Below are 15,041 nucleotides of genomic sequence, written 5' to 3'. Positions count from 1 at the left end.
ATCTTTCCCGTGTCAATGTCTCTATAAGTTGGAATGTAAAATGTTGCGCCTAATTTTACTCAATTATATTACCCTTACACTCCGTGACTGTGATAACGAATGCTATGTTCCACTTATTAATGTTGCTTGCTAGTGTTTGTGAACAATGTTGTGACAAATTTGTGACGGTTTACTTATGTTGTAATTATTTGCTGAAGGAATGCTGTCTCCTAGAATTACACCACTACCTGCTGTCTCGTATGCGTATATTTTGTCTATTGCGTATTGCCATCATAGGCAGCAGCAATCGTCATCATATGTGTTATCAAATTTATCATTACCATCTTCTTCTTCTTCATCATCATCATCATCATCATCATCACCACTACCACCATACTCATCACCATCATCATCATCATCATCATCATCATAATCATCATTATCATCACCACCATCATCATCATCATCATCATCATCAGCAGCAGCAGCATGGTCGTTGCACTATTACTGGCACACATAATATTGAATGTAATTGTCAAGTCACTGCTAATGTAGAAGATATAACACGAATAATATTTGCATGACGTTCTGTCCAAATTGTTTTCGTTGCTAGGTTATTCCCTTGTAACAACATTCATTACAAACAGTGCGTTATACATATTTACTTTAATAGGTATGTCAAATATGGCTAAATAAAACTCCAGTTCAGGCAGTATGTGCGTATGCAGTCAGTCACACAGTGGCTAAGTTACTCCACATCATGCCAATGTTTACCGCTCTACGCTTTCCTTCTATAATACACGGCGTCTATTACAGGGCCTACATATGTCTACTACACTAAATTTCAATCAAACAGGTAAACCAGGTAAAGCCGTGTGCCGGACCCCTATAATCGATGGGACGGAATTCACAGTCGTACCTTGCGCCTACTTCTCACACTAGAATTACACTCTACACTCGTAGCTATTCTTAAGTGTTTTCATAAGCTTAGCCAAGTCTTTTCTTACAAGATGTTAAGTACAAAACAGTGGTCGTCGTGGCTGATGTGTCTATCACATAAAACACCAGCTGAACAGTAGCGATGAAAAGATGTCACATATGAGTATACATACAAACGTAACGAAAAATAATGCAGTCGGCGAAAACCTTCCCACAGTCAAGATGGCCGCTCGCGAGCGGGACGTTCAAATTGATATGCAAAGTACGTATGAAAGAAATAACAGATATTACATGTAAAGGGAGGACAGCAATGTATGATACTATCCAATGTAGCAATCGGCTATTTCATGCAAAAGACGTGGTTTTTCTTAACAGTATATTGTCTGTGCATTACAACCTGAATTCCTACAAGAAGCAACGCATGGCATTTTTAAACTGTAGACAGTCCACGATAGAAGTTATTAACCTCGCTCTATCTTTAAAGGTAGTGCTTGATAATAGCTTGTACTGTTTACTGAAGAAATGTCAAATAATTATGCGGCAGCGGGAACGTTTCTCGTCGCGTTTCTAATTCATCCTGAAGTTCAAACAAAGAGCCGAGCGACATCTAGCGGCGGTGGGAAACCGAAAGTTATTTGCAGCGCGTAAAAGCTAGTACACAGCCTTGCAGCAGAGCAGTTTACAGTTAAATTGTGGCCTCTCCTCTCCTAGCAAAACCCAGATTGGCGTTGTCGGCCATATTTTGAACATGCACACGTGCACACACACGCGCATACACACACACGTACTCACACACACACGCACACGCGCATACACACACACACACACACGCGCGCACGTACGCACGCACGCGCGCATACACACACACACGCACGCACGTACTCACACGCGAACACACAAGCACGCACGCGCACACCACACACACACACACAACACGCGCGCGCAGCAGCACACACACACAGCCACGCACGCACGCCAGCGCACCAGCACGCACAGCACGCACCACGCAGCAAGCACGCACGCCAAGCGGCACGCGCGCGTGAACAGCAGCATAAAATAAGTGCACATACCGTATTAAGCACGGAATTCGCGCCGCTGCCGCGATATTATTGCGCTTATGCAATTTATAATAATCATCAAGAGGCTTAACTCGCGCACTTCAATTTCGCCGTTAATTCATTTCATCAGTCCGCTGACTCCCCGACCGAGCCACGCGCCTCGCACCGCATCAGCTGCTGCGGAAACATAACTAACTCGCTACGGAACAGCCATCGCCAATGTCACCGCCAGTGTCGCCGCAGCCATCGCCAACAGCAGCGCCAGTGTTGCCGCAGCCATCCCCAACATCACCGCCAGTGTCGCCGCAACCATCGCCAACACCACCGCCAGTGTCGCCACAGCCATCGCCAACACCACCGCCAGTGTCGCCGCAACCATCGCCAACACCACCGCCAGTGTCGCCGCAGCCATCTTACGCTTCATTCCCCTCTAACGCCGATCTCATTAAGCTAGTTCATTGTGAGCATTATCGCTCCTTTAGCAGGCGGCCAGCAACACTTTCCCGCTCTCACCGCGCTTACACGTCATCAGCTTCGTTAGCCGAAGCGACGGCGGCGTTGCTAATTGATAAAACGCAGACGTGAAAAGCCGCCGCCGAGCCGATGGGCGTCAGGATTCGATCGTTAACGGCCGCGGCTCAGGGAGGTGGGGGGCGTGATCCGATCACAGTACAGGGTAGTAATGCAGGAAAAGATAAAAGATGAAAAAGTTCTGCTAAAGTTCGTGCGACGTGCTTCCCTCGCCTAGTGCTACGCCTCAACTGATAGACGCCGGGTAGTTAGCAATGCCGGCCATGAGAAAGATGACAAAGTTCTACTACCGCTCGTCCGTTGTGCTGCATCAAGGTGCGTTCGCACGAAGCCCTTAACAGATGGATGAAAAATTTCGGGATTTGTTCGAGGAAAAAAAATGGTCGCGCTTCGCCTAATCTTCCCCGCTATCACTGGTTCTTTCTGCTGAACGTTGCTTGCTTATGCTACGGCGGGGAGGGGAGGTTTACAGCATCCGATACTGCGCACGTTTTAATGTTTGCGATGTTCGGTGTTTGCCGGCATTACGCGACATGCATTTCTAAAATCCAATTAGCATTCTCTCATTAAAAAAATTAGCACACGCTAATCACACAGGCACGAGTGTGTGTATTTGGCCCTACAATGCGCAGCCAAGCTTGAATATAAACTTATAAAAGTGCTAAAACTTGGAGAAGGCCTACTAGAAGCACTACATCAACAATTTTGTAGTATTTGGTAGGAAGATTATCATCAACATCTCGTCTTACAAATATCATGTGTAACAGTTATATTAGACCTATATAATATTACAACGCAAATTAATGAGTAAACTAAAGTCCGCCTTCAAGAGCTCATGAAAAGTCGATCACATAAGCAGGCAGCTTTATGTGTCACAAGTATGAATACATGTGTTTCTGATCGAAATCTTCCAGCAGATGGCACCACAATAGTCTGTCTTGCGATTCTGAGCTATTGCGAGTATTAAAGATGTGATCGCGACTCGAATGTACTTTTACTACGTTTTAACTGTTTGTTAACGTAAATGGATGAGATTTCCAGTAAACCGTGCTTTCGTAAACACAGAGCGCCGATAACACAATAGTCCTTTCAGCGTCGAATCAACGCGGTATACGATTCCATCGAAACTATGCAGTGTACCACGCGGCCAACAACTTGCAATGCTGACCATTTTCTCAATATTGTCTCCATTGCGAATGGTGCGCACCGACCCACATAGGCACCACGTTAACTTACAAAACACATCTAGGAAACGCACTGTTCAGTACCCTACAACTGGCTAAGCCGCCAGCAATATCAACAACCGGCAACAAGCCATCCTGCATAGAACGTCGTATCGAGATCAGGCCACTATAAACTAGACTCAAGTCGACCTGGCCTAACGACTGGAAGACACTGCCAGGCGGCAGTGTTGCACGTAGAAATATAACTCCACGGGTAATGCAACCTCGTGTGATCCACTGTGTCGGCAGGTTTATTTGGCATACGTCCGCTGCCCTGGCCCATGAGGGGATACACGAATAACAGTGCCACGGGAACACGTTGTTAACGCTACCAAGGGCACCATTTACGTTGCCCTGCACACATCTCTAGCGTTGTCGATGGAACGTTTCTAACGTTAACGTGGTGGACACATCCAAACGTTTCCATGGAGACACCACCACCAACGATGCCACGAACATGATATCACTGACATTGCCACAATTAACGCTGTCATTGACACATCACTAACGTTGCCATGGACACATCGCTAACGTTGCCATGGACGCACCACTAACGTTGCCATGGACACAACACTAAGGCTGTCTTACCGCTAGAGACACCATCGACGCCCCGTGAGACACGGAGTCCAGCTCACCCCCAACTACACGCAGTCGACGACTCGAACACATGCAGTTGTCACATCACCTTGACAATTCGCGACAGTTGACCCAACGAACAACAGTGTCCGTCGCACGTACGTCATCCCGTCGCCTTGACGATTCGCGGCAGTCGAACCCACGAACAACATCGCCACGTCGTCGCCGTCCTTGCCTTGCGCATCCCGAGTCGTCCGTGTACTGTGCGTGCGTGTGTCACACGACAGGGAAATAGCCCCTGTGGTGCCTCGCGTACCACTCCACTAACAGCTTTCTTACCTGCTTCTCCGTCATAGTGGTTGGCTTCGGTCGAGGCGGCCGGCTCGTGGGACCCGCCTCTCTCGCCACCTCAATATCCTCCAACATCTGAGCTAGCCGCTGCGAGTCGAGCTTTCCCTGAAAGTGAAAGAAACGCCGCGATGTCGTTAACATGCTCTTCGTCATCCGCAGTGTCGTATATACCACAGATTTTTTCGTTATGATTTGGTTACGATTTGGTTTACGTTTTGGTTTACGATTTGATTACGATTTCGTTACGATTTGATTATGATTTGATTACGATTTGATTATGATTTGATTACGATTTGATTACGATTTCGTTACGATTTGATTATGATTTGATTACGATTTGATTATGATTTGATTATGATTTGATTCACTCGTTTTGGTTAAAATAACTGCATACACCAACGAACGACTAGACATTACGACTGCTTAAATTGTCGTTTTGGTATGTATGTTTTAAGTAATGGTATTTATGCGTTCAGGTTAAATGCGCATGTTGTATTCCTGAGGCCATGCCATAAACATAAACATTAAACGACCCATTGACAAAAGGTCGTAATATTAACCATGGCTGCAACTATTTACATATGCTGTAACTGGACTAATCATATATCACATAGCTACGATGTTTCTGATAATGGCAAGGGGGAATTTTAGGAGGGATAACTCATTTCCTGTGTCCCAGATGAAAATTTTTTCCCTCCAGTTCCGTGTCAAATGAAATCGCAATTCAGGGCATTCCACACGACAGCTGACTTCTATTCCCAAATCACCAAAAGTTTATCCGGTATTCCTCAGTTCCCAGATAATTAATAAGATCCAATCCCGCATCGTGAATATCAACCACTCCCCCCAACCCCACTCTTACCGGGCCCACCCCTCATGCTAACCTGCTTGCTTGTCGTGCTCCCCTTTTTCTCATCCTCTGTATCGTATACCATGCAGAGCCGTAGGCTAAGAAAATTCCTAAGGGAGGCAGTGACGGATCCGGGATTTCAAGGAGGGGGTGAGAAACATATGTGGGGGGTCTGGGAGTCTCCGCTGAAATTTAAAGATGTAGATGCGTAGGAGATTGAGCGTTGAGGACTTTTGGTAAATGTACGCCTTGTTCTTGACTACGACTTCTCTTTTAGTAGAACATTTTTTTTTTGTTTGTTTGTTCCAAAATCTAGGGGGAGGGTAGCTGCCCCCTTGCCCCCCCCCCCCCGCAGGCTTACAGCCCTGTCACGGCTTAGCTATTTGGTTTGATTTGATTCACTGTGTTGGTTACAAATATCTGACAGTGGGTAAGCTACGACCCCCGGGTGTTGAGTTAATATCTGCACTTTTACTCACTTACGAGCGTCGCGTGTTGGTTTCAATGATCTGAATTTGGATCACTTACGACGCGTAGTTGGTTCATTGTGACACTGACTACACCTACGAACGTCGTGTTGGTTACAATATCTGACACTGACTACACCTACAAGGGACTCTCGCCTCACTGCTCCGTGTTGTCTCAAAAGGAAGTGGCTTGGCGACGCCGATACGCACGACGCCCTTTGGCGCCCCCCTTGAGGGCTTGCACGGCTTCGTCTAGACTGGCGTTCTCGAGGTTTGCGTCGTTGACGTAGAGTAACCGGTCGCCGGGCACGAGGGCCCCGGGCCATTCCTGCTGGAGCGGATCCACAGCATCGAGGGGAGTGTATCATATCCGTTTCTCGGGTTCAATGGGTCCTGCGGGCAGGAGTAAGTACCGACACCGTAATCAGACTCATGAGGATGACCGACTCACCATCTCAACAGATCAAAAAGTCTCGCTCATATTCCGCGACATTAGCGTACCAGACTGGGTTACAGATAGCATGCAGTTAGCGTACCAGATACTGACGATGAAAACTATATGTATAGTGGTTTATGTTGAGTAAAAGCAATTGCCAACAGAGTGTGGAACCTGTAGCCAACTGCAAGGCGAGTCAGTGCAATGCTTCGTGGCTACCTAACTACACCTGCTCATATATTATATTAGCATTTGCTGCTTACCTAGTACAATAGTACCTATAGAGTTGCTTACCTTGAAGGATAGCGATTAGACAATGACTTATCTGTAGTGAAGGATAGAGATCGGGACAATGACTCACCTGGTAGCCAAGGATGCTGAACCTTACCTGGTAGTCGAGGATGCTGAACCTTACCTGGTATTCGAGGATGCTGAAGCTTACATGGTAGTCAAGGATGCTGAATCTTACCTGGTAGTCGAGGATGCTGAACCTTACCTGGTAGTCGAGGATGCTGAACCTTACCTGGTAGTCGATGGATGCTGAACTTACCTGGTAGTAGGGATGCTAAAGTTACCTGGTGTCGAGGGATGCTGGTAACCTTATGGTAGTCGGGTGCTGAACTTACCTGGTAGTCGAGGATGCTGAACCTTACTTGGTAGTCGTGGATGCTGGACCTTACCTGGTAGTCGAGGATGCTGAACTTTACCTGGTAGTCGAGGATGCTGAACCTTACTTGGTAGTCGAGGATGCTAAACTTTACCTGGTAGTCGAGGATGCTGAAGCCTAGTCCTCACTCTCCCTTTATCAGACAATGACTTGCCTGGTAGTCGAGGATAGTGATTAGCTTTCTTGGTAGTCGAGGATGCTGAAGCTTACCTGGTAGTCGAGGATGCTGAAGCCTAGTCCTCGCTCTCCCTTGATCAGCTCGATGAACTCCGGCTCCAGACTCCACATCGCGATGCCGTGGATCGTCTCCAACGATCGCGACTTCGTCTTCGAAAACAAGGCCTCTTCTGGTTTCGGGTGGGCCAGCGAGCCGTCCGACTTGGCTTTCACTAACCTGAAGCGATGACGGATCGTCAGCGCGTGCCGCAGCACAACACGAAACACGTAAATTCCCGAATCGAAGACAAATGCGCAGGAATTTGAACGTAATTGATGAGACAAGGTGGCCGGGAATTGTCGAACCGCAAATTCCCGCGTTGCATGTGAATGCACGAGAACGCAAACGTTCGTGTTGAAGGTCGAACGTCATTGATGAAGGTCAGAGTGCCGTGTCGCGGGGGGAAGGTCATTGAGAGGGCACGCGTAGAGGCGAGAGATTCGTTCAAAACACGCAGGCTCGGAAAAATTATAACGACTACGTGCGAGAAAACTCGAACCACGGCGACGTGCTTCAGCGCATGCTAATATTCTCATGGGAGAGAAACATTTTCAAGGCAAACGGTCAGTGACGATTGGACACGTAAGATTTGCTAACACCCGCATATTAAATTCTGATGTGTGAACCAACGTGCAATGAGAACACGATTTTCATTTCTCCGGGTTTCCAAGGACACTCAATAGCAGGCAAATGCGACCTTCAGTCAACGTTATCATGCTTCTCACCCAACCCTCGCAACACGTCAGCCCGACTAGAAAAAAAAAACAAGCGAACATCGCACCTTTCGGCCACCGACACATCTTGAAGACTGCTGCTCTGCACCTTGTTCAGTCCGCCACCAGGCGGCGCTGCCGGCGAGACGGAAGGCGACTGCGCAGCGGCGGGCGACGCGCGGGTGGTGCCGATGAGGATGCTGGTGTCGGGGTGTGCGTCGCGGCTACGCGCGCACACCATGCGAACGTTCATCGGTAGTTCCTTCAGCACCGACACGACCTCGACGTGGTTCTTACCCAGCAACTGTCGACTGTTCACCTGAGAGAGAAACGCAGCGTCGTTAGAAACCGTACGCAGGAGGCTGACAGCATGCGATGCTGCAAGCAGTGCAATGCAACACAATGCAATGAAATGTTGCAAGCAATGCAATGAAATGTTGCAAGCAATGCAATGAAATGTTGCAAGCAATTATTAATGCAATGAAATGTCACAAGCAATGCAATGCAATGCAATGTTGCAAGCAATGCAATGCAATGCAATGCTGCAAGCAATGCAATGCAATGCAATGCAATGCAATGCAATGCAAGCAGCAAGCAGCAAATGCACTGATGATTCAAGCCCCTGCGTGCAGAGAAATGTTCGTGTTACACTGCATGTACTATATATTACAGTCAAAGTGTACATGTAAAGGTCACTCAAGGAAACCCCCCAAAAGTGTCCGTTACAGACAGCAGTCTATTCCATCGATATGGCTATACTGTACAGAGTGAGTAACTGCAACCCAAGGGACATGCCAATTTGCCAAGTACATGGTTGATAGGCAGGTGGCTATTCTATAAAAATGTCCACTAACACAGCTGTAATTGCTTACAGAACAATACATCAATTACATACTGGACTTCTGCTGTCCCAGGCTGATCCCAGCAGAAACCTGTTACAAATTAGTCTCAAGGCGGGAAAAAAATTCTACAAAACCTCGATAGCAAGTGAACTGTAATCCGGCTTTTCGACTCATCGACCGTGCGAGTGGGAACTAGAGCAAACCAATTAAGCCCTGCACCCAGCGAGTTCTCTTAAATGATCGGACTACGTTAGCGTTACTCTAGACAGTTGCTGGTACTCGAGCAATAACAGTAATTATCCTAGAAGTGGGGAGAACACGAGAGAGAGAGAGAGAGAGAGAGAGAGAGAGAACGCGCGCGCATCCTATACAGGCTGCATTCGATTAAAGCAGTGGTTCTTAACCTGGGGTTCGGCGGAGGTCCTCCGAAACGCATTAAAATTTTGCTAGAATTTGCTAGAATTTTTATTTTTTGTTTATTCTTTGCACGCTTTCCAAATATAGTCTTGAATGTTGATGCAATATGTTTTATTTTTGGATTAATTAAAATTGATTAAAATTGTTTTGTTTTTGTCAAATTTGACAGGTTCGGCGAGTGAGCAGTGGGTTACGTTAGGGTTCGGCGCCTCTAAAAAGGTTAAGAACCACTGGTCTAAAGTGTGCGGCAATGCTTATTTCTGCCGTCGGTTCTAACCGCACACGCCCACACACGTACGCACACACCCCATTCAAGCACACGCGCAGGCACGCACACGTGCGTGCACACGCGTAGTCGCACTAGCATGTAACATTCATAAACTACTAACAAACATTATGCCGCTTCAACGATGCCAGCTCTCATCGCCCATCAATATTTCATATCTGCGGGACCCAGAGAGCCAGTACCTTAACTCTGCAAAAGGAACTAGACTGCAGCCTACCTATTGGATGGCGTTCCATATCGTAGAATGCCCCCCACCCCACCCCATCCCATCATAAACACAGCGAGGGTGTTTATTTTGTGATGTATATATTGCCATCGCTGTAAGGCATATTCAGGACTTTCATCTTATTCGATTAATATCGTTTAAATGGTACGCACGCACATACCCACACACGCACGCACACACGCACGCACGCACGCACGCACGCACGCACGCACGCATGATTACAACAAGCCACCAGTAGCTAAGCCATACGCGGTTCAAGCTCGTGTAACATCTCAATTATAACCGCAGCGATGGTGTTTATGTCGTTATATATTTTATGTCGAAACGGGGACTAAAGAAACAACGGTTCCACTTCATATAATTATATATATATATATATTATATGATCGTCTGCTAGCAGTATATGTACCTCTAGCAGTTCGTCTCCACTCCTCAGCTTGCCGTTGGCTCCGACAGGGCCGTCAGGCAGGATTGACCTGATGTAGTGATGCGGTCGCATCTCCTTGCCATCCTCAACGTCCACAGTCCCCTCCAGGCTGATGCCCAGACCGCCCCCCTCACGGAACTTTGAAAGCTGCGCCACCTATAGGCAGATATCGCAGTTAAAATCACGATTGGGTAAGGTGAATTGCGTTGTGATCATGCTTATGGTGATATCAAATGCATGCATGTTAAATAATCATTATAAGTGCATCGATCTCGCCGAGTTCCTAGGTTGATTGCATTCAACTACCTTGCTAAATAGAGAGACACAGACACGCCTATAACGCCAACCACTGACAGAGATACTTACACAATCATCATTGCATTCCACCCACATCATTACCACCACCACCACCATCCACTGCCAACCCTCCAGTCTGCCATTGCCACCACCCAAACACCACTCTTATTACCTCTACTAGTACTTATACCAGCACCATTCCTAGCAGCACCACAAATACTGGTACCACACACTTAGTACCAGTACTATTAACAATACCACTACTACTACTACTACCACTACTAACACTACCATTATCACTAGCGGTTGCAACTTTAGCTATCCACACATACCACAATTTCGTAGTCTCTGCCGAGCACCTTGTCCCACTTGGCACGTAGAACATTCATGGCATCTTCATCCAACTCTACCCCTACAAAATATACAATAACATCAATGAAAAAATGATAAATGAAACATTTAGCTACCATGCACGATAACGGTTAGCTTATGCTCTACACCCGTACGCAATTATTGCAGTGATTACAATTAAACTACCTGTACTTACTTCGACTTTACTAGCGGATTTAACCAGATTAATACACAGACAATAAATTCGGCTCCAACCACCATTCACGTTTATTGACAAGAGACCGTGCAATCTGCTACTGCGGCTCATAGGGTCTATGTCCCCCAGGGTACTGCCAGAACGTACCCTGGGTATGGTCCGGTATACCGGAACGTACCCTGGTAACTATTTGATATGGTTAGGGTTAGGGTTAGGGTTACGGTTAGGGTTAAGGTTAGGGAGTAGGCGTAGGCGACTCCCTAGACTCGTTAGTGGAGTAGGCGAGGTATGGTCCGGCATATTAGATAGTACCAGGGTACGTTCCGGTATACCGGACCGTACCCAGGATACGTTCCGGCAGTACCCTGGGGGACATATAGACCCTCTCAGCGCTACTGCGCATACGTTTCTGTTTCGTATTCGTGTTATGGTTACGTTTTAGCAGATCTCAGGGTTATACACTACACTACCCATTATTAAAACCCCATGGAATAGAAAATATGTAGATATTTACAGCGCAATCAAAAGACCCTGTTAAGTTTATCGGTACTTTTGCAATATAGAATACATTAAGGATCGTTCTAGTTTTACGAGATTGATTACTTTATTATAGGTTCTGTAATTACTATTGATTATTCATGTGAACTAATCGGTGTAAACCTATATGAGTTGGATATATAACTGACCATAGTCTGTCGTGTCGTATTCACTGCTCTCTTGAATGTGGATATCTTCAAGGTCAACAATGCGATGAGAGGGCGAGGGCGTGTCCACATAGTGGGTCTGGATCTGCGTCGCCATGTCTTCCGATTTTACTCCTTCTTCTCCATTAGCTGAAACACGCGCAGATTTGAAACACGCAGATTTAAACTTTTCCGACATTTCTCAGAGTTTTCTGTCAGCGCAAATACGACCGAAGTTAATCTCTTCTGATCCCATTTCATCTTCTCGTTCAGTATGAATGCACGCAAATCTAACTTCTGATCTTAAGATCTTACTGTCTTCTCCATCAAATAAAACAGACACAAGTATGATCCACGTAGCGAAACGCAATAAGGGAAAAATATAATGGATTTTTTGCATTACCTGATGTTACCTTTGTATATATACGTATTAACTACACCAATGAATTACTTTCTTTTTATTACTCGAGTGCAATTTGATTTCTCAAAGGAACTATTCTATGATACATAAGGAAGCTATACGAAATGCTAAAATACTAAACTACTAACTGCCAAATACACACCGTTACTCACTACCTACCGATGGTACATTGTCAAATTATTTATATATCTATATTTTCATTTACATTCCGACACATATATAATACAAACTGCATTATTACTTATATGTAAAATACATCACGTTTAAGACCGTTCAGTAGCTGTAACGACCATCACAGACAGATCACCCTACTTATTATAGCTTGTGCGAATGCTTTAAATAGGCATTAAACAGAACTCATCCACTCATTCATGGCAAGCCTCAATCCCACCCATCTAAATGCGGCCGATCCCACCCATCTAAATGCAGCCGATCCTCAACCACTCCCACTGCCTCCCTCTCTATACACTGACGACATGTCTGAGTACCCTCCCGCCACTATCCCTTCCTCTCTGTATGCATTAGCCATATTCCACCAGCAACCATCAATACTCTAGAGGACGTGCAATGAAGCTTAATTAACATGGCCATCAATCATCTGCACTCTATCGGTTCTCATCGATACTTGGACGTAGATTCCAGACAATTCTATCGCGTACCTCTGCGCGTGGAGGACATTTGCACGACCGCTGTGTATGGTCGGCCATACACATTGGTAAAAATAATTTACCCGCGGTTAATGTGTAACAAGGCCTTTGATTGGGTAAATGACCAAATAATTTTGCCACAATTAAATTATTTCTACTGCTGTAAAAATAATTTATCCGTAGTTAAATTATGTGTAACAAGCGCCATAATTTAACCGCATTATTTCTGAGTATGATGGCCAACCATCCCCGTTGTCGTCTGCTACTCACCGGGTAGGCCTACATGTTGTAGTAGCATATGTTATATATACATGTCGTATTCTGCACATGGAGGACATTTCCAACATGGCCGCCGTGCTCAGCTTACCGAGTACATGTTGTAGCTGCTCGTACTTCTCTCCACGCAGGTACCTGGCGAGCGTCAGCGTGACCACCTGCCCGGTGTTCCGCAACACCTCTACCGCCTGATGGTTGTTGAAGCCTCTCAGACTCTCATCGTCCACCTGCAAATAAAGGACCGCAGCACGTTAACGATCAGATATAGAGATATAAAGATTAATTCGAGATTATAGTAGGCCTATATCTATATGTAATCTTAGGTCACGCGCTTCACCGACGTTCCCGTGTGTGACAACAAGGCACATCTCAAGTCACAAGTCAATCAAGTGACTATATATAACTGACTATATAATAACTGACAATACTGACTATATAATAACTAATGACTGCTCTATATAAAATAGATATAGATATCTATATTATGACGCTACTGCTATAATGTTATGATGTCATTTCGTCATGCGAAATATAGAGAATGTAAAGGGTGGACACACTAGGCGATTTTTCAGGCGACTGAGTCGCCGGCGAATGAGTCGCGCGACTGAGAGTGGACACACTAGGCGAATATCAGCGCGATTCATCGGCGATTTTTCTCCCGCTGCAACACTAAAACACTCGCGTCACCTAGATTGATAGTCACATGATTGAAAATGGCACCGTTTGATTGGCTCATGAATTGTACAATCGGGCGACTCATTCGCCGACCCGGACACACTAGGCGACTGAAGTGCGATTGATTAAAAAGTCGCGCGGTAATATCAAAACGTTCTGATCGATGCGATCGAATCGGGCGACTAAATCGGTGCTGCAAATCGGCGGCGACTGACTGACTGGACACATTAGGCAATTTTCACCGGCGATTGAGTCGCCCGACTGAGCCGCCGGTAAAAATCGCCTAGTGTGTCCGGCCCTTAAATGGTACTTGCAGCAAGCAGCCAATCCAGCCTTGAATGAAATATTCAAGACAACATACTAGTTACAGCTAACATGCGCAGACAACAAAGTATTATCCATTCCTTTCATGTTAGCAGTTTTACTGGTACGAAGAAGCTTTTAGGGAATAATCTGATAATATATAAGCCGATGATGACATGGCATACAAATATTTATGAAGTGACGGATAAACAAATATTCGTCTGTGCTTTGATGCTGAAAACATGGATCAACCTGACGTAAGCATATTAAATATTTAAGAAATTGACTCAGTTTTCTTGGTTGTTTATAATCATGTGCATAATCTGTAAGCACGAAATATTTTATAATTATTTAATATAATATAAATATAATATAATTATATAAGACCTTTTCAATGTTAAATGTAGTAGTGCTCATTATAATTTACAATGAACTTGGTATTTTGAAGTATAGAACGTGAGTATTTTTGTGTAAAAATACTGTAATTATGAACGCATTAAGGTTTCAAATGAATTTTTACATATATTGTATATGCTGATATGCTGACAGCTCATTATAAATACGTTATAATTATTCCCACAGTGAGTCACCAAATTTGCAATTAACTTCTGAATTTTAAACACGTCAATACATCTAAACGCATATGTTAAATATTGCACAGAATGTTAGTACATGCACGCACGCACGCACGCACGCAGGCGCGCACACACGCACGCACGCACGCACGCAGGCGCGCACACACGCGCACGCGGTTTTTATCGGTGATGCTATACATGTGGCCGTGTGTGCGCGCGTGCGTGCGTGTGTGCGTGCGTGCGTGCGTGCGTGAGTATGTGTCTATATGCTACTTCAAGTGTTTTTCCAACCGGCTTCTCATTAATTTTGTTAGCAATCTCGCTGCCATGTTCTACTAAACAGCAGCAACCATAACAGTACATCTAAGATATATATATATATATATATATATATATATATATATATATATAT

The 15,041-nt window shown here is 45.4% G+C and overlaps 3 protein-coding genes across 3 annotated transcripts in view; 1 reads left to right on the top strand and 2 right to left on the bottom strand.

Moving 5' to 3' along the window:
• LOC106805325 (multiple PDZ domain protein-like) overlaps positions 1-6,347 on the bottom strand; it is a gene marked incomplete at its 3' end in the record, with an annotated part of 76,510 nt that extends 70,163 nt beyond the window's left edge. Inside the window, 2 exon segments of the mRNA XM_014806875.1 lie at positions 4,646-4,765; positions 6,138-6,347. Coding sequence (XP_014662361.1) covers positions 4,646-4,732 — 87 coding nt within the window.
• On the bottom strand, positions 6,089-13,303 carry LOC106805307 (patj homolog; the record flags this gene model as incomplete). The annotated part of the gene is given in 9 exon segments (XM_014806848.1): positions 6,089-6,202; positions 6,204-6,295; positions 6,298-6,367; positions 7,288-7,471; positions 8,076-8,326; positions 10,188-10,361; positions 10,835-10,914; positions 11,736-11,882; positions 13,168-13,303. Coding segments are annotated over 9 exon segments (1,248 nt in total), but the record flags the coding sequence as incomplete, so codon positions are not given.
• Positions 13,304-14,296: 993 nt separating this feature from the next.
• Positions 14,297-15,041, top strand: part of LOC106805306 (gamma-aminobutyric acid type B receptor subunit 1-like) — a 34,112-nt gene continuing 33,367 nt past the window's right edge. Inside the window, exon 1 of the mRNA XM_014806847.1 lies at positions 14,297-14,311. Within this exon, the coding sequence (XP_014662333.1) occupies positions 14,297-14,311 (15 nt within the window). The remainder of the gene's footprint in view (positions 14,312-15,041) is intronic.

Source organism: Priapulus caudatus, unplaced genomic scaffold, assembly GCF_000485595.1.
Source record: "Priapulus caudatus unplaced genomic scaffold, Priapulus_caudatus-5.0.1 Scaffold109, whole genome shotgun sequence".
Lineage (NCBI taxonomy): Eukaryota > Metazoa > Priapulida > Priapulimorpha > Priapulimorphida > Priapulidae > Priapulus > Priapulus caudatus.
This window is presented reverse-complemented; position numbering and strand designations above follow the sequence as displayed.